This window comes from Eschrichtius robustus, chromosome 3, assembly GCF_028021215.1.
Source record: "Eschrichtius robustus isolate mEscRob2 chromosome 3, mEscRob2.pri, whole genome shotgun sequence".
NCBI lineage: Eukaryota > Metazoa > Chordata > Mammalia > Artiodactyla > Eschrichtiidae > Eschrichtius > Eschrichtius robustus.
This window is the reverse complement of record NC_090826.1, coordinates 102,324,783-102,342,790: the sequence shown is the minus strand read 5'-3', so window position 1 is coordinate 102,342,790 and position 18,008 is coordinate 102,324,783. Positions and strand designations below refer to the sequence as shown.

The 18,008-nt window shown below is 47.3% G+C and overlaps 1 protein-coding gene across 3 annotated transcripts in view; it reads right to left on the bottom strand.

Annotated features, from left to right (window-relative positions):
- Nucleotides 1-620: 620 nt before the first annotated feature.
- VANGL1 (VANGL planar cell polarity protein 1) overlaps nucleotides 621-18,008 on the bottom strand; it is a 51,015-nt gene continuing 33,627 nt past the window's right edge. For all 3 annotated transcript variants that reach the window (XM_068540571.1, XM_068540570.1, XM_068540572.1), the window contains 4 exons: nucleotides 10,687-10,820; nucleotides 9,097-9,229; nucleotides 7,676-7,910; nucleotides 621-3,498 (listed from right to left, as the gene is read on the bottom strand). In XM_068540571.1, coding sequence (XP_068396672.1) covers nucleotides 3,238-3,498; nucleotides 7,676-7,910; nucleotides 9,097-9,229; nucleotides 10,687-10,820 — 763 coding nt within the window. In that variant the 3' untranslated portion in view covers nucleotides 621-3,237. The remainder of the gene's footprint in view (nucleotides 3,499-7,675; nucleotides 7,911-9,096; nucleotides 9,230-10,686; nucleotides 10,821-18,008) is intronic.

The window sequence follows — 18,008 nt, the reverse complement described above, 5'->3', positions numbered from 1 at the left end:
TGTACAGAATTTGTCCTGTGCGTAGACAGAGGACAGAGAAGGAGGAAGGGAGATGATGGCGGCTGGGCAAAAAATGGTCAAGCATCTTCTCTAGGGCTTACTTTAAAAACTTTCGCAAAACTATCACACGTTTTGACTTAACTGATAATGCAAAGGATGGATCAATCACAAAACCTTAAAATCCCTTCTGGCTCTAAGAATGCAGACTTCAATGTTTAGTTCATGGACGATTAAAAAGTGTCATTAGGGCTTCCCTGGTGGCGCAGTGGTTGAGAATCTGCCTGCCAATGCAGGGGACACGGGTTCGGGCCCTGGTCTGGGAGGATCCCACATGCCATGGAGCAACTGGGCCCGTGGGCCACAATTGCTGAGCCTGCGCGTCTGGAGCCTGTGCTCCGCAACGGGAGAGGCCGCGATGGTGAGAGGCCTGCGCACCGCGATGAAGAGTGGTCCCCACTTGCTGCAACTAGAGAAAGCCCTCGCACAGAAACGAAGACAACACAGTCATAAAAAAAAAAAAAAAAAAGTGTCATTATCCTCAAAAGTACACATTTAAGAACAGAAACTATCTACTGGTTAAAACATCACCAGGGAAGAGAATGACCTCAGAGATATACTCCTCATTAAGTTTTTCTACTCCTTACTGTTTAATGTTCACATTTTAATAATAGGTTGAAAGTTATAGAAAATCTATAAACATTTCAGGCAAACAAAATCTTGTATCCTCTAATGTGAACTTATCTTCTAATTCTACTAGGCCAGGGCACAGTTTACCCCTTTTCAAAAGAAGAGCTTATTGACTGCAAGAACTGAAAAGGACTGTGTCCAATTGTATGATACAGCTTTTCTGAAAACTTACATTTTTTAAAAAATGCCATTTACATTGTTCCCACTGCACCAGTAACTCAAGCTATTAAGAGTTACAAAGATCCTGCATTTTATTACGTTGTTCTTTCGAAAAGGACTCAATACAAAGTCAGTGTAAAAAAATCAATATTCAATTTAAAACAGAAACAGTAATTTCACAAAGTCTGACATTCTCCTATGCAAAGACTGGGAGAGAGAGAAAAGAAATTCTTTAATTTAAACCTTTCTTCACCCTGCTGGGAAGGCAGGCACCAAAGCCATGAATCCAACTTAACCTCTTCTGGACTGGTAATTGAAGACAGGGTTGTAAGCACAGTTTTTTAGAAATGTTGATGGATAGTGTCATTATTAACCATATGAATATACACGTATGGCACTTCTATTGCTGGGTTTCTGATGCAGCAGCCTCTGATACATTTAGTCTGGGACAGTATAACCTTTATGCAGCCAAAGTCTCTTATACATTCACCCTCCCTTACCCAGTCTCCCAAAATATATTCCTGAGAAAGACATTATCAAAAGGAATGTCTGGCTTGAAGGGACCTAAAGGCAAAACTAAGAAGAACAAAAGCACCATGGTTACATGGTATGTTTTTCATAAACGGAAGCCATGTAGTTAAATAGTACGTCTTGGCTCCACCCCATACCGACTGGTTCCTCCTTCCTGCTTTTCCAACACATCTTCTTGTTGACCTGAAGGCTGTGGATTCAAGAACGCTGTTTACTTTTCCAGGTACAGGGGTGTGACAAATATCGAAAGCCAATTTTCGTTTAAGACAGTAATAACAAACACTGCACCACTTGTGGAATGCATAAACCAGAAAGGGTACATGCGAACACGTACACAAAGAGCATCTGACAGTGCCATCCTTGGCTATAGCAAGGTGACTGGTTACCCTAAACACTGGGGAAAAGCGAGAGTGAACACTTTGCAAAGGTTTGCTGTGGATACAGGAAGGCAGATGGAGGAACTGAAGGCCGCTGCAGGGCTCTGCCCGTTGGCGCCTCCGCTCGCCCGGCCCGGCTGCTCCCCTGGGCCCGGACCCAGGCAAGCCCACTGAAACCATCTAAGAAACAGACCAGGCCGGCATCATGCTGGATCACAAGCTCGGCTCCCTACTTTCCTTTCCCCAAATGCTGCAGCTTGCCCATTCCCTCTCCTCACTTCACTGCCAACTACAAGTGATTTAGCACCAGGACCTAAAGGAGCCCCTGCCCGGGTGGTAAGGGGCGGAGGTGATGAGTGCACAGTGACGGTGGTCAGAAGTCAGGGGCTGGACGCCGCAGCTGTCCCTTGGCAGGGCAGCTTGCTATGGAGCTTTGTGAGGACGTATCTCCCGGGAAATGGAGGCTCCGAGCTGAACTTGCCAGTCCCTGAGTCACAGCGTTGGTCTCCCCCCGGTGGGTGTGGGGCAGTGGGAGGAGGCTCCGCGGGGGGGAGGGGCTCCTGCCGCAGCCCGAAAGGGATATCCTAGCTGGCGTGCCCTCCCTGGGACCTACCTGGGGGGTACTTCACCCTTCCCTACGTAAACAAACAATCCGTGGGGCGGAACTGAGGCTGTGCATGGAGCCCGAGGGCACACGTGAAGAGCCAGGTCCTGGGTGGCTCTGAAGGCTGGGCTCCCTGGCCGGGGCTGCCAGCCAGGTAGGGTGTGGTGTGTTTTGGGGCGGTGGGGGTGGGATGGAGTGGGGACAGGTAGGCCATCACAGGGTTAGGAAAGGGCTGCCTGCTCAAGCTGGTAGGCAAGCAGGTCAAACCGGGGCAGGCAGATTCTCTCTTTGGGGAAAAAAATAAAATCATTAAGAGCTGTAAACTGACAGTACACGTTTGTCGTTGTGATCTTTCTCTGCAGAACCTAAGGCAACACAGAACAAAGATGAAGGCAGGCGTTTCGTGAACAGCCCGTGGCTCCCGTGGTGCCGGATGTTTACATATACAAACACGTGTGGACACGTCCTGTCTGGTTCCTTGAAACAGGACAAAGACATGTCCTCAGAGGCCCACGAGTGGGATGGCCTGAAGCCAGGGCAGGGCTGGGTGCTGGACGAAAGGCAGGGACGAGTTGTAAGGCGAGGTTCCCAAGACCCTCCAGCTCCGCTTTGGTTTGCAGCTGTCACAGAAACGCCAGGGAACGGCTTCTCGAGACGTCCCATCCCCAAGTCAGATGTCATCAGTCACTTTCTTCCAGGACGGACATCTTCTGCTTCCTTCCAAATAAAGTGCAGATGGTCAAAGGACCCTGGTCTCTCACCTGCCAGTTCAGTCAGCAATGAAGAATAATAAAAACAAAGATGCCCCTCTGGTATACATATATATCTCTCTATATATTCTTTTTTTTTTTTTTTAATAAAGCCACAAATATAGAACTTTTAAACCGACGTCTCAGACTGTAAGCGAAGGACAAATTTGTGAGACTTGGGGTCTATGAACTCTTCCGAGAGCATGATGAATGGGATTTTCTTCACATTGACTATGAGGCTGAAGTCCAAGCATTTGAGGACAAAAACGAGTCCATCCCGCAGCCCGCTGGTCACGGCCTCATCACTGACAAGCCGCCACTGCATGGCGAGCCAGCGCTCCCGGTCGTACTGCAGCGTGGGGCCCGTGCTGAGGTACCGCTCGAGGAAGGCCTGCAAGGACAAGCGGAGATGCTGTTAGGGAGGGAGCACGCGCTCCAGGCCGTGCTGCTGGGGGCTGCCTGCTCTCACTCCTGGGAAATCATGTCCTCCCAACAAACCAGGACGGCCCCGCAGATCACACCCAATTCCATCAGGCCTGCCCAACGGAGTCCTTGCTGGGGAGGGAAGGCTCCCCGACTTCCTCACTCTCCAACCAGAGGCTGCCAACGGTGGTAAGCACAGAGGCGAGGAAGGTGGGGTGGCTGGTACCCACGTCTGCCCAGAAGCCGTGGCTGAGGCACCAGCCGCCTCTAAGGGCCCGGGTCCCACGGCCCATGCCACAGCTTGTACCTGTTCATAGGTCGGCCTCCTCCCATCCCGAGAGCTCCTCGGGGCAAGTGCCAGGCACGGAGGAGCACTCTGGGAATGTGAGCAGGGATATATCCTGCACACACAAAAACACAGGGACACACAGGGATATACCTGCACACACAGGGATATACCTGCACACACAAAAACACAGGGACACACAGGGATATACCTGCACACACAGGGATATACCTGCATACACAAAAACGCATGCTCTGCCCTTACTGCTGTGTGCCTCTGGGTGAGCCGTTTAACCTCTCTGTGGATGGAGGGCATGACAGCGCTAATGCACAGGGCTGCCGTGAGGACGGAGTGGCTGACTCTAACCATCTCACGGTGCCAGGCTGTTTTATGGTGGATGGAGTGTGCGTGTGGCAAGTCCGGGGGATGGCCGGACCCCACGTCCACCTCCCTCTCTCTCGGCTCCAGCAGGGCTGAGCTCCGTGGGTTCCTCGACGTTCCCCTTGACGTGTGCTGTTCCTCCTGCTGAATGTTGGCCTTCAGCAAACTCCTCCTGGCCCTTTAAATCTTCTCACACCACTCCCTGAACCTCTCAGACAGGGGAACATGTCCTCCTTTAAGTGCCTATAATCATGGGCATGACTGCCGGGTGACATTTTGCTTTCTGAACAATTACTGCCAACTTGCTTGTCTGAGGCCTACACTAAACTATACTCTCCTGGAAGGCAGGAACTATTTTTTAAATTTGGATTTTCCACGTGCCTGGCATATGCTGGCGGGCTCAACAGCATGTGTATTGCATCAATAAATACATCCATTTAGCTTTGAGAAAGAAGAAGAAAAAACGAACCAGGGTTCCAGGTAGAAAATATTAGGATAAAACATTCTGGTCCTAAACACAGGTCACAGATGGTTTCTAAGTGGTATCCTCTTCCATCCACACCTCACTGCTGCTGCCAGGTACATTAGTTCTCATCTATAAGCATATATTCTAAGGCAGAAGGGAGAGTTGTGCCTCTACTACAACACACACGCATATAAAAATAACTCCTATGTGGGAATTTCCTGGCAGCCCAATGGTTAGGACTCAGCGCTTTCACTGCTGGGGCCCAGGTTCAATCCCTGTTCGGGGAATTAAGACCCTGCAAGCCACGTGGCACGACCAAAAAAAAAAAAAAAACCAACTCTTATGAATCATAAGGAAAAGAAACAGCTCAACAGTTAGAGAAATGAAATTAATAAGACAATTTATAAAATAGAAAATTAAGATATGAAAAGATGTTCTATCACATTAATAGTTAAAGAAATATGACTTCAAATAATAAAAATATATTTCCTTCCTCTTAGATGGGCAATGATCAAAAAGAATGATAACACCCAATGCTGGCAAGGGTAAGGGGGAAATAAACGGTCTCATATCCTAAAGGCAAAAGTGTAACACCCCTTAGAAGGACAATTAAGCAGGATCTGTACCTTTGATCCAGCTGTTCCTCTACTAGAAATTTATCCTTCAGAAATATTTGCATAAATGCACAGACATATGTAAAAAAGAGATATTCACTGCAACGCTGTTTAGACCAGGGGTTGGCAAACTTTTCTTTAAATGTAAATATTTTTGGTGTTGCAAAGACGCACACTGTCACAACTACTCAACTCTGCTGTAGTAGAGAGAAAGCAGCCATAGACAATCTGTAAACAAAAGGGTGTAGCTGTGTCCCAATAAAACTCGATTAACAAAAACCACCAACCCCTAGTTTAGACTAATGAAAGATCTTAATCCAAATGTGCATCAGTAGGCAATCCATTAAACAAACCATGGTATTCAGTGGAATAAGACGCAGCTATTACTGGGAATGAGTCAGATCTGTATGACGGAGATTGGGAAGTAATGACATGGAAAGATAGCCAAGACACAGCTTTAAGAGAAAAAAGGAAGTTTCCAAACTTTACCTATATGGTATGAGATCCCATTTCTGTTTTTTTTTTTTTTTTATCCATTTCTGCTTTAAAAACACACACACACAAACACCTGAAAGAATATACCCCTACTCTTTATATCAGTAAGAACCGTCTGGAGTAGGGGAATGAAAACATCGCTTTGTACATTATACTTTTCTTTAATGTTTGGATTTTTATACAAAGATTATTAGTTTTAATTCAGAAAAGTATACTTTTTTTTTAAAATAAATTTATTCACTTATTTATTTATCTATTTTTGGCTGTGTTGGGTCCTCGTTTCTGCGCGAGAGCCCTCCCCAGTTGCGGCAAGCGGGGGCCACTCCCCACCACGGTGCGCGGGCCTCTCACTATCGCGGCCTCTCCCGTTGCGGAGCACAGGCTCCAGACGCGCAGGCTCAGTAGTTGTGGCTCACGGGCCCAGTTGCTCCGCGGCATGTGGGATCTTCCCAGACCAGGGCTTGAACCCGTGTCCCCTGCATTGGCAGGCAGATTCTCAACCACTGCGCCACCAGGGAAGCCCAGTATACTTTTTTTAAATGAAAAAGAAAGCAACCAGGAAACTTAAAAAAAAAAAGAAAAAAACCTTGAAAAAAGGAAAACCACCACTTCCATTCTATGTGGTACGAGCTATCACTTTGCACATGCAGACATATTGTACTCACTTGCAACCACAGTGTTCAAAGCTTTTTGCATTCTGTTTTTTGTAACTTAATATTCTAACAAAGATTCTTCCATGTTTTAACAGGTGAAATACCATAATATGTAAGCCACCGTTCTATTTTTATTTCCAGTTTGGAGTTAATACAGATAATTTTGCAAAAATCACCTGCATATATATTCATGAGTATAGCTGACTGTGCTGAGTACTTTTTCTAGGAGAGGGATTAGTGAGTCAAAGAATATGGGAAATGTTATGGCTTCTTACTGAATATTTCCACATTGCTTTTCTAAGGATCGTTACTTGTTAGTGACAATGCAGCCAGCAGTTGTATATTACAAGGCAATGTATGAACACAGGTCCTTATACTAATAACATCACTACCAAGTGTTATGTGTGTACTATATGCAAGCTCATTTACTTTCTACCACATGATTTACATGTCATGCTGCCATATTTAATATAATTCTCATACAACAATCCTATCAGGTAGATACTATTATTATCCCCATTTTATAAAAGAGGAAACAAGTGAAGAGTAACTTAGGCAAAGTCACAAACCAATTAGGTGGTGGAGCCAGGATTTGAACCCACTTCTGTTTGAAGAGAGGTCCTTTGTTGAACCCTTCCTCTACTTTGCCTCCTTGGCCACAGCCCTCTATTAGATGCATGGTTGTTTCTTGTAACAGCCCCAAAAGTGTGCTCATGTCATAATCCAAAAGAGCATTCAGTAAAACTAACCCTCTAAGAGCCAAAACACCAAAGTGATGGCACGTTATTGTTGATAATAATGGCTATTTATTTGGTCCTTATATTATGACAGACACTGTTTTAAGCACTTCACAGGAATGGACTCTCTTAGTTCTCACGACAACCCAATGAGGTAGATATTAGTATTATCCCCAGTTTACAGACTGGCAAACTGAGGCACAGAGCCATTAGGCTCTTGGCCCAAGGTTTCCCACTAGTTGGTGGAGGTGCCAGGTTAGAGTGAGTCAACTTGACCCCAGAATCCACAGAGTAACCTGAACTACTACCTGGACTGTCTCTAAGTGAAAGCCTTTCCTCTGCTTGAATCTAGAGGCCTTCAAAGGCACATTTTAAAAACGACTGTACCGAAACAACATAAAATAAGTGAGAATCATTAATTCTTATTAGTTGGTGCTTTAGAGAAGCCTTTGATTTTATCATTCCTGGTAATACCCTAAAGTGGGACTTTCCAAGCTCGGTGACAAGTCGCACCTTTGGGGTCATGCTGTTGGTGATGCAGAAGGCCAGGTGCTGCAGAATGCTCTCCATGCTGTGGTAGTGCTGCTGCCGGGTGGTGCGCAGGTACTTCTGCAGAGCCCGGGCCATGGAGGGGAAGATGGCCTGGGCGGCCTCCCTGGGGTCCATCACCTCCCCTGGGGCTTTCTGCTGCTCCTCAGCCTGGAGACGCTGGATGTGGATGAAGGCCTCCTCCACTGCAACCACCAGCCTGCAGGCAATGCAACACAGCAATCAGGACCGTGGTGCAGGGCTTGAGAACAGAGTCACACTGAACGTGGGATGACTCCTCCCAGTCTGCCACCAGCTCAGCCAAGGCTCCAGTCCTTAGCTGTCACTCCAGATGGTTGGGAGAGGAGGGGAGGGGAAAGGAAGGCAAAGGCAAAAATAATATGTGGGATGGGGGCTCCAGGGTGAGGAGGAAGGAGGCTGGGAGTCGGAGATGACTTCTGTTCTCAATTCTGCCACTAATTTACTTGGGAGACTCACTTCAGTCCCTTTCATCTTTACAATGAAGGGTTAGATGAAAAGAGTTTTAAGGCCCCTCAAACTCTGGCTACAAAAGGCTCTGCTTGCACTGAGAGGTGGCTGGTGGTGCAAGAAGCAGCCTTACAGAGAGCCAGAGCTGTATCCGCGGATCCAGCCGCCCATGCCAGCAGCCCCTGGGAGAAAAGAAGGAAGGGGCCCAGCACACATGATGAAAACCATCTTTGTCCACTTCGGCTAACGTGATCAGATCTTGAAAATCAGCAAGAGCCTGGGGATATAGGGCGGGCCACTCAGGGCCAGCAGTTTCATCATCAGCTGGGAATTTTAAAGAAATGCAAATTCTTGGGTGGGCCCCACTCTAGACCTACTGAAAAAAGTTAAGTATCCGTTGCGGGTAGGGCCCAAGAACCTGAGATCTGTGTTTTAACAAGTCCTCCTGGTGATGCTTTTGAATGCTAAAGTTTGAGAAACACTGGAGCAAGATTCCCTCCAAAGGCCCAAGCAGGTCATGTTTATAAACTGAAATTTCATTCTGGTTAAAAAAAAAAAAGTCTTACAGAGAACAGACTGTGGGTTGCCAAGGGGGAGGGGGCTGGGGGAGGGAAGGACTGGGAGTTTGGGATTAGCAGATGCAAGCTGTTATACATAGGATGGATAAACAACAAGGTCTTACTGTATAGCACAGGGAACTGTATTCAATATCCTGTGATAAACCATAATGGAAAAGAATACGAAAAAGAATGTATGTATATGTGTAACTGAGTCACTTTGCTGTACAGTAGACATGAGCACAACACGGTAAATCAACTACACTTCAATAAAATAAATTTAAAAAAAAAAGAGAATTAGTATGCCATTCAAAAGAAAAGTGTTACAGGCATGCTAGTTTTGGGGGGTGGGCAGTGTACCTTGCTCTCCGCTTCTTCACCCGCCGTTCATGTTCCGCCTCCTCATAATACAGCTCGTTGTGGCTCGAGTCCCTGCGCCGAGCAGCTGCGGCGATCATTGCCCGGGACTGACCAGTGGCGTTGTTACTGGGGCCTTTGGGGGAAAGGACGATGGAGGAAGGACAGTTTTAATGCCTTGGGGCTGCGAAACAGAGCAGAAATCTAGTCCACACTCTGTCAGCACCGTCCGCCCATCCCCTGTGAAGCACATACACAAATCCCAAAAGTAACTTCCCAGAAGGGTGAACAGGACCCCTGCTCTGCATTCAAAATGCTCACAAGAAGAAGGAAATCTCCCAAAACCCCAACTTGATGAGTGGAAATGGAAAAAGAACTCCGAAGGAGATGAAGAATGCTTGACGATTAAAATGCTGGCCAAAAATAGCACAGACTGTGCTGAAGATGTTACTTACCATCTGTTACATAAAGTTCCATTTTGGCCATAAGGGCAGCTGGAACATGCATTTCAGCGACAAGACAATGGGAGAGAATGAGAGGGATAGGGGGAACAGGACAGAGGAAAAAGAGAGTCAATGGCCACAGAGACATTGACCACACATGTGCTGGAGTGTCATGGTAGCCACAACTTTTACAGAAAATACCCATGCTTGGGGTCTTGCAAAATGTCATGTTTACTAATACACACCTAGAACTCCTGGTCTCGTTCCCCTGACCACGGACTGTCTTAACTTTTCAGAAGGACGAGGCAGATCGTGTGCTTTCTTATGCAGCATCTACTTAATGGCCTGGCTTGCTAGTGGGATTCTGCGCTAGGTTTGTGAAATTTACCAATCCTTTAGGATTCACAAGCAAGTGCACATCTCATAGAGCCAAAAACAAAAAAAGGGGGAGGATATTGTCACTAAAACTGACACTGCCTATAAATCACTCGACTTGTTAACAACATGATCCTCTTCTAGGCTTTGCAAAGCTCTTGCCCTGACCCAGGGTACCTGGCAAGGAATGACACTGTGTCCTGTTTCTTGCACTTAACCATCTGATAGCCTGAAACACAGCTCTGATGGCTCCAGCCTGGCCTCCGGCCTCCAGCCACTCACTCAACTCTAGTTCTCAGCCAGGACTGACAAATGCCTGTAAGAATCTCGCCAGAGGCCTGAATTATAGTCTTCATGGATTGAGGTAGCTGAATCTTCGGTAATTTATCCAAATTTTGAAAAGCAGCCTTCTTTTCCTATGAGCTTTCAATGTAAGATGTTCACCACAGGAGGCAGGAAACCCACATCACTACTGTTTCATGTAGTTTTCATAAAATCCTCAAATGAATGAATCTCCCACATATGCAGACTATCAATCAACATTTCTCTAAACATATCTTTGTCAGGAAAAAAAAAAAAAAAAAAAAGGAAAGGAAAGAAAGGAAGAAAAGACAAAAGAAAAAGAAAAAAAGGAAAAATTGTTCTGAAATGAGAATGTACCATAAAGGCAGACCCTGAGATGGGTAGAACCAAATGGAGCATACAGTTTAGTCTAAGTACTGGGTTGGTCAACTGCTCCCTGCATCCACCAGAGACACCACTTCAAGGCACGTACCATCTACGTTGTAGACTTTCAGCCCGGCCATGTGCTTGGCTGCTCGGAATTTGGAGGCTGTTAGGAGGTTGGGGTTATAGATGGTGAAATCTTTATAGTAATTTTCCAGAACCACCAATGCTGCTCGCTGGATACTGAGAAAAGAAGGCAAAATTAATGCAGTTTTTCCAAGCAGGTCCTATGTGAAAAAAAAATCCTCTTTTGGGAGTCAGGTAAAATAACAGATCACCAAGGATAACCGCACATAGAAGGCTCCTGGGTTTCACCACATCTTTTGTCTCCAGGACAAGAATTTAAAGATGAAACTTAAGTCCCATCGTTCAGTGGCTTCTGTGCCTTCTCCCAGGCTACATCATGAGCCGCATCCCATCTAGCCAATAGGCGAGAAAGGAATGTTACACCTTCTCATTTAGATTTGCTTAGGCTACACAGAACGTTCCTCATTTTCTCAGTTTACAGAAGAGCAAACTGAGGACCCCCCAAAAGGTCAAGGACTTACAGATGGCTGCAGAGCTACTGAGTGAAACAACAAAGTGTAGATTCAAGTTTGTCAGGTCTTAGAGCAGTGTTTCTACCTACACCTCATTGCCCCTGATGGAAGGAATGTAGGGTTTTCAGTTTTCTGTAGGTCAAAACAACACCCACACAGGGCAGAGTGCACTGGAAAAATACTGGCTGCAAACACTGGTTAATCCTGATTCCTACTCTTCGTCCCATCCATCCCAGGCCAGCGAGAGCTCCCTCTTTCAGAGGAAACAAGACCCTTTTCCCTGAGCCCCCTGAGGCCTCAGCTGAGACCTCACTCTTTCTTGGTCTACAAGGCCTCCTGTTCCATGGGTTGCTGTCCCCAGTCCTCCGCAGGGGTGTGTGAAGAGGACTCCACTTGCCAGTGTCCTGCGATCTCTAACCTGTCGCCAGCCTGGCCCCTCTGAGAGCAGCAGAGGAGCAGAGAAGAGGTAGCAGGGTGGGTGGAGGGGGCACACATACTCAGTATCGGTCGCAAAAGAACATGTTCTTGGACACAGATACAGGGCGCTCACCACTTCAAAGAGTGACCTGTAATAATACCGCCAGGGATTTTACATACCTCATCTCATTTGACCCTCACAATCATTCAAGGGAAGAAAACCAAGGCTCAAAAACCTATGACCTGCAAACAGGACACATCTACCAAACAGCAGAGCTGCAACTCCAATCTGCGCCTTCTCCCAGATGTGTGGCCACTGTAGGACAGTGTACGTATGCACTGACCTCTCCAGGTCTCTTAGATGTTCACCAACCACCAGTGTGCTAATCTCCACACAGTTATTTGTATCTTGCCCTTTATATTTTTCTTCCTGTTTCCCTGCTAAGTAGGTGAGCTTGTAAGGATTATTTACAATAGCCTGGGCACCAGGATAGGGCTGCCTTCAATTCCTGGATGACCACACTGCCTTCTACAGCTCTCTGAGTGGCTCAGGGTTCCTCACACCAAGACAAGACAGCCCCTAACCTATCAGCTTGACACTCTGCCAACCCACTCAGCTCCCCTTGGGGCTGTGCCCCCAGCATTTAACATGGAGTCGAAAAACAATCTAGAAGTCAATCAGCTAATCTCCTTGAGAGCAGAGTCATGGCAATGCTTTCTTACTCATATCCCCACAGTGCCTCGATCCGTGATCTGCATTCAGTTGGGGCTTAGTATCAACCTAGATATGCACACTCATGCGGGGCTGGGGAAATCTGGGAAGACCAACTTCCAATTATAGAAGTATAAGATTCCTAAGAGCAAATCCACATTCAAAAGCCCTAGTCATTTAGTCTTCCAGTCGCCCACTCACCACTCTCGTATTTAAGAACCTATGTCAGCCAAGCTCTGGGAATGCAAAGATAGGGTGGGAGGAGCTTCTCCTTGCCGGCGGCGTATGTGGAACAGAAGCTCTGTGACCACCAACTGGAATACACAGGGGCTGAGGAAGCACAGAGGAGGGCTTCTAACCACCTAGGACTTGGGTAGGCATAAGAGCAACTTCTTCCTGAGGAAGTGAAGTGGCCCTTGAGTTGAGGTTTGTGTGTCACAGACCTTTGTGCAGAAGTCCCCTTGGCTTCCACAGACGCCCCTGCCCAGTGGATCCCCGGCTCAGCACGGCCAGCCTCCTCTCTGTCGCTCTTTCTGTGACATTCTCCCACGGGCGGAGCACGTGCCGCTTCTCTACCTCCTGCTCCATCCTGAGGCTGACGGCGGCCTCTGCCTGCTCACCGGTCACACACGAACACTCCCTCCTATGCACCTCTACCCGCCTGCCCAGGCACTGCTTTTCCGAAGTTTCTGGGCTTTTTGGAGATGAGGAGCCCCTTTACCCAGCAGTAGGTCTGTTCATGTGCACAGACTTGCCGCATGCAGGCTACTTCATCCCAGGCTCCTGTGCTGACGTGGACACATCTCAAGGGGCCTGGATTCCAGCAGAGAAGTATTTCCCTGATCAAGATTTAAAACTTAAAAAGGCAACTCAGAGGTTATTCTCAGGCCTGTCTTCAAAGCAAACCCTCTTGTGATTATGGGGTTTGGCTTTTCTGTTCAGCCAGCCCACAAGGAGGGGCCCAGGGCATCACACTACCTCAGCCGGGGCCTGCAAGGCAGAGAGGGAACGGCTGGACTGGAGCCTGGCGGCCCTGTTTCCCAACCTCTCTGCCCCCAAAACCACCGTGCTGCCCAGAGAAGGGGTGTCTGTCGACACCCAGCTCTGGCAGGGGCCTTGCTCTCCAAACTGGGCAAGTCCACAATCAGCATTACGCCAGAGCCCTGGGCGGCCTGGGGAGGGCTCAGGGACTGGACACGAGCCTCCCCAGGCTCAGGAGCCTTTGCTCAGACAACCAAACAAGGGGGAGAGCTCAGGTGATGTTTTCTTCCTCCAGCCCTGTCTCAACAGAGAGGCACCAGAAAGCCCCAGAATCAGCTGTGGACCTGCCCGCCTCCACAGGCTGACAAGCTAACACGGGAGCTAAAAAAAAAAAAAAAAAAAGTTGAGATTTGGATTGAAATCCAATCTGCCTTTCTTCACCTTTTTGAAGAGAGCAGACCATGTAATATACGATGTAAGTCATGTTGGTGAGTCAGGGTGATCACCAGCCTGAATTAAGTACTGGGCTGTGCCTCGTGTGTATCAGAGGGGAGGTGTCAGAGCCCTTAGGAGGCAGGGGCTCCTCCTGGTGCCCACGCTGCAGTCACCTTGAGTACTCACAGCCGTTTTTTTCTCATTCTTCACCATGTTCTCCCTCACTACTGGCTACCGAAGTCATTCCTAGCTGCTGTCAACCTAGCTGCCTCAGGCAATGATCCTCTGTTCTTGTACATCTTCAACCTTGGTATAAATAGAGAAAATGGGCTTTGCTGCACCGGAGTGAGGAGCTCTGCTCGGGCTAAGTGATATCCGCTCCAGGACGGCAGTCCGATGTCGATTTCAACCCCAAGTCTAAGGGCTTTCTCATTTCTGTTCTGGCTCCTGATTCATGCTCTGGACTGGTTGAGTTTGTTAGATAACTTCAGGATAAAAGAAATCTACGACTACTCTATCATTTGGCATCCACTGAGGGGACACCCTGCAGGGCACCCTAGCATCAGCCTAAGTTACGGTCCCACAATGCCAGGATGCAGGAGCAGCCCTATCCTCAGCCAGGGTTGGGGTTCAGAAGCCCCCTGCCTCTGCTCCTTGGCGTCTTCCAAATATGGCATCTCACAGGGCCAAAGCAGGGCTTATTTCTTTCAGGAAGCCTTTTCCAACCCTCCGGTTCCCACTGACCTGTCAGGGGAGTCACACGGGCGAGGCTCGCTCTCCAACAAGCCCCGGGAAAGTCCCCCACGCACAGGGACACCTGCGGTGGCTTCCCCACAGGGCACGGTACTCGTTGGCTCAACCTGCACATTTAGGAAACCCTAGTAACTGCCACAGGTATAGGATCAGTTCTGAGCATGTATAAAACCATGGAGTTTCAGAGGCAGAGGGGCCTCAGAGATGAACAAAAGCAAACCCTTCAACTAGCCCCAGTCTCCGGACCAGACTGCCTCTGGGGAAGGAGGGAGGCAAGAAAAACCGAGCTGGTGAGAAATTTGCTGCCTCTCTTATGACTACCACAGTCATAGACAAAAGACAGTAACCTGACTAAATGATCCTCACGCAGAAACCCCATATACAGGCAGGCAGAGCCTGATGTCCAGCCTGATTGTGGACATGCCCACACCAAAAACCCATGGCAAGGCACACTTTCCCAAGATACGGAACTCTGAGCTCAATAATTACTGTGTTCCAATACACCCTCCCAGGGAAATACCCCTTTTCACAGACCACATATATTTGTGGAGAACAGCGCATGGATACGCATAGCTTGTAACAGAAATTCACTTGAGACCTGCACATAAAAACACAAGTATAGGAATCCCAGATACACCTAGAAAAGGACAACATGGATGACGGACTAGCCATGATCAGGACCAGAAGAAGTTGATGCTGTTCCCAGTGGGAAAGTAACCCCCCCTCAACTCTACTTGGTCCGAACTTGAGCTCATGGATGAGACAGGGCAGCAATGGATCAGCACAAATGTCTGAGGGAATTCAACAGCCACGGCTGAATCTGAAACTCACCCTTGACCATGTTACCTTACGGGTCTATTTTCTTTTCAGGACAAAGAGGGTGCAATGTGAAATGCTATGTCTAATCAGCTACAAAACATCTTCCAGTGTCAGTGACAACTGTCATACAAAACTGCCATGGCAATGGAGGAGAGGGCTCACCCTTGTGCTACATTTCTAAAACACATTTGCAGAGAAGCACCTCCGAACACAGTTCAAATTTTAGTTCATAAAACTCTGAAAGACATGTTTTTGAAAAATAAATTCTGAAAAACAAAACCAAACTAATGCCCTACGTATCTGTACCTCCGCAGCCTCCCCACTCTCTCTGACAGTGGGTTTAGGATGCAGACTGTAAATGGTGCAGGCTCAGGGCCCAGAGAGCATGACCCTTGACTCTTCCATTTATTCTTTGACCTTGAACGAGTTAACTCATTTCTCCAAAGCTCAGATTCTTCATCTGTAAGATGAGAATATAACAACACAGAAAACCCCGCTATAACACGGTAAGTGGGCTCCAAAACAGTCAACTGTATAAATGTATTACTAAAAGGTTAATGAAGTGACTTGGGCCAGCCCGGTGCAGGTAGCTGGTCAGAAAAGCTAGTGACAGACTGCAAGACCCAAATATACAGGTTTGGGTTGAGGTCTGGAGTCACCCGTGGTAGTTGTCTCATAAGCTTAATGTCAATGGGGACAATTCCAAATTCAATGACTTTCTGAGACTTCAACAGTTGGCACTGAGGCCAGGAAAAATACTGGAGACTCAGGAGTCCACCCTTCACTTTCCTATTTCCCAAGGAGAAGCTGCCTGCTTGGTTTAGGTTTTTGTTAAAGATTAAATGAGATAATATATTTTAAAGTGCCTGACCCAAAGCAAATGGCTTATGAATGGTAGCACCGTGAGCTTACACATCCGTGTTTGGGGAGGCCAATCTGTCCCCTATGTGTACCTGCACTGCCCTCCCCACCAAGGGCCACCACGAGGGCACTACTACAGGAAATGAGCCAGGACCATTGCTTTCTTTAGGGACTTAGACCATAAAGTCATGCTGCTCTCTGTGTTTATGCAGTATTTGCTGCCAACTCTCAGCCTCCTGAAAAAACAAAACTTTAGCTACCGAGAGGCATCTGTGGTACAAAAAGTAGAAAAAGCACTGCCTTGGAGTCAGAAGGCCTGGATTCCAGATCTGATCCTGCTATTCTGTAAACCATATAAGTAACTTCCCCTTTCTGGGCCTGTCTCTTGGCTGGTGATAGAGAGGGAATACCAACTACTGCATTTGGTTGTTGAGAAGAACAAATGAAATACTGCCAGTGAAAACATTTATAAACTTACAGGATTATACAAATATAAAATAGTATCATATTACTAACGAGTCTGAGCATTTTGTAGCAAGGGATGGGGTTGGTTGTTGGCTAAACTATTCACACAGTTCCTGGACATAAAAGCATGACCCAATCTCCACTTATATATATATATATATATATATATATATATATATATATATATATATATATATATTTTAATTTATTTATTTTATTTTTGGCTGCGTTGGGTCTTCGTTGCTGCGCACGGGCTCTTCTCTGGTTGCGGCAAGCAGGGGCTACTCTTCGTTGCGGTGTGCAGGCTTCTCACTGGGTGGCTTCTCTTGTTGCAGAGCACGGGCTCTAGGTGCACGGGCTTCAGTAGTTGTGGCACACAGGCTCAGTAGTTGTGGCTCGTGGGCTCTAGAGCACAGGCTCAGTAGTTGTGGCGCACGGGCTTAGCTGCTCCGATGCATGTGGGATCTTCCCGGACCAGGGCTCGAACCCGAGTCCCCTGCATTGGCAGGCGGATTCTTAACCACTGCGCCACCACGGAAGTCCCTCCACTTATATAAATCAGAAAATTTTTGAAATGAAGAGAGTTTTAGCGTTCACCCAAGCAGAGACTCAAGAATTGAAGAAATCAGAGTCCATCCAGTCCCAACACGCAATCCAAGCACCAACTCTTTAAAACACCCCAGAAATCATTCAGCCTCTGCTTGAAAAGAAAATGTGCTCTCACTTTGTACTGAAATGACCTTATTTTAAGTTCTATCCATCGGTCCACCCACAGCTTCCTTCCGCACCCAAGCCCCTCCTTCTTGTGAAAGCCCATCATATACTTGAAGAAAACAACTGTGGACATAACCCTCCTCCCTTTTAACCTTCCCATTTTGCAGATAAGGGCCCTGAGGCCTAAAAAAGCATGTGCACACCACCCCACCCCCCCCCCCCCATACAGAGTTGTCTATTTCCTATTCATTCACTTTCCTCGGATTTGATTGTGGCTTCTGCAATTAAACTAGCACATGCTATTAAAATCAGAAATATTAAGGCTGTAAGAGCTCACCCCGTCAGAGGCCTCACACTCTGCAGCTTTAAGTTCTCCCAGAGCAGGGAGAAAAGGTGAGACAGGGCCAGGTGGGGAAGCCTTGCTCAGGTTTTAGCCACTTCTTTTCAAATGTTAATTGCTCCCTTGAGCTCTGTCAACAAAAACAGCTTTCCCACTGTGTGAAAAATGAGCAAGCATTTCCTACATGCCAAAGCCCCCACATAAACACTAGCTAGCTGCCTTTATTCTGACTGCCTGGGTATGTGCTGACAGGAAAGCTCTGGAGAGACAGTGTGCTGGTCATAGAGTGAAATCTGCAAAGGCCCCCCCCTTCAGGGTTAGTGTTCATTATCCTG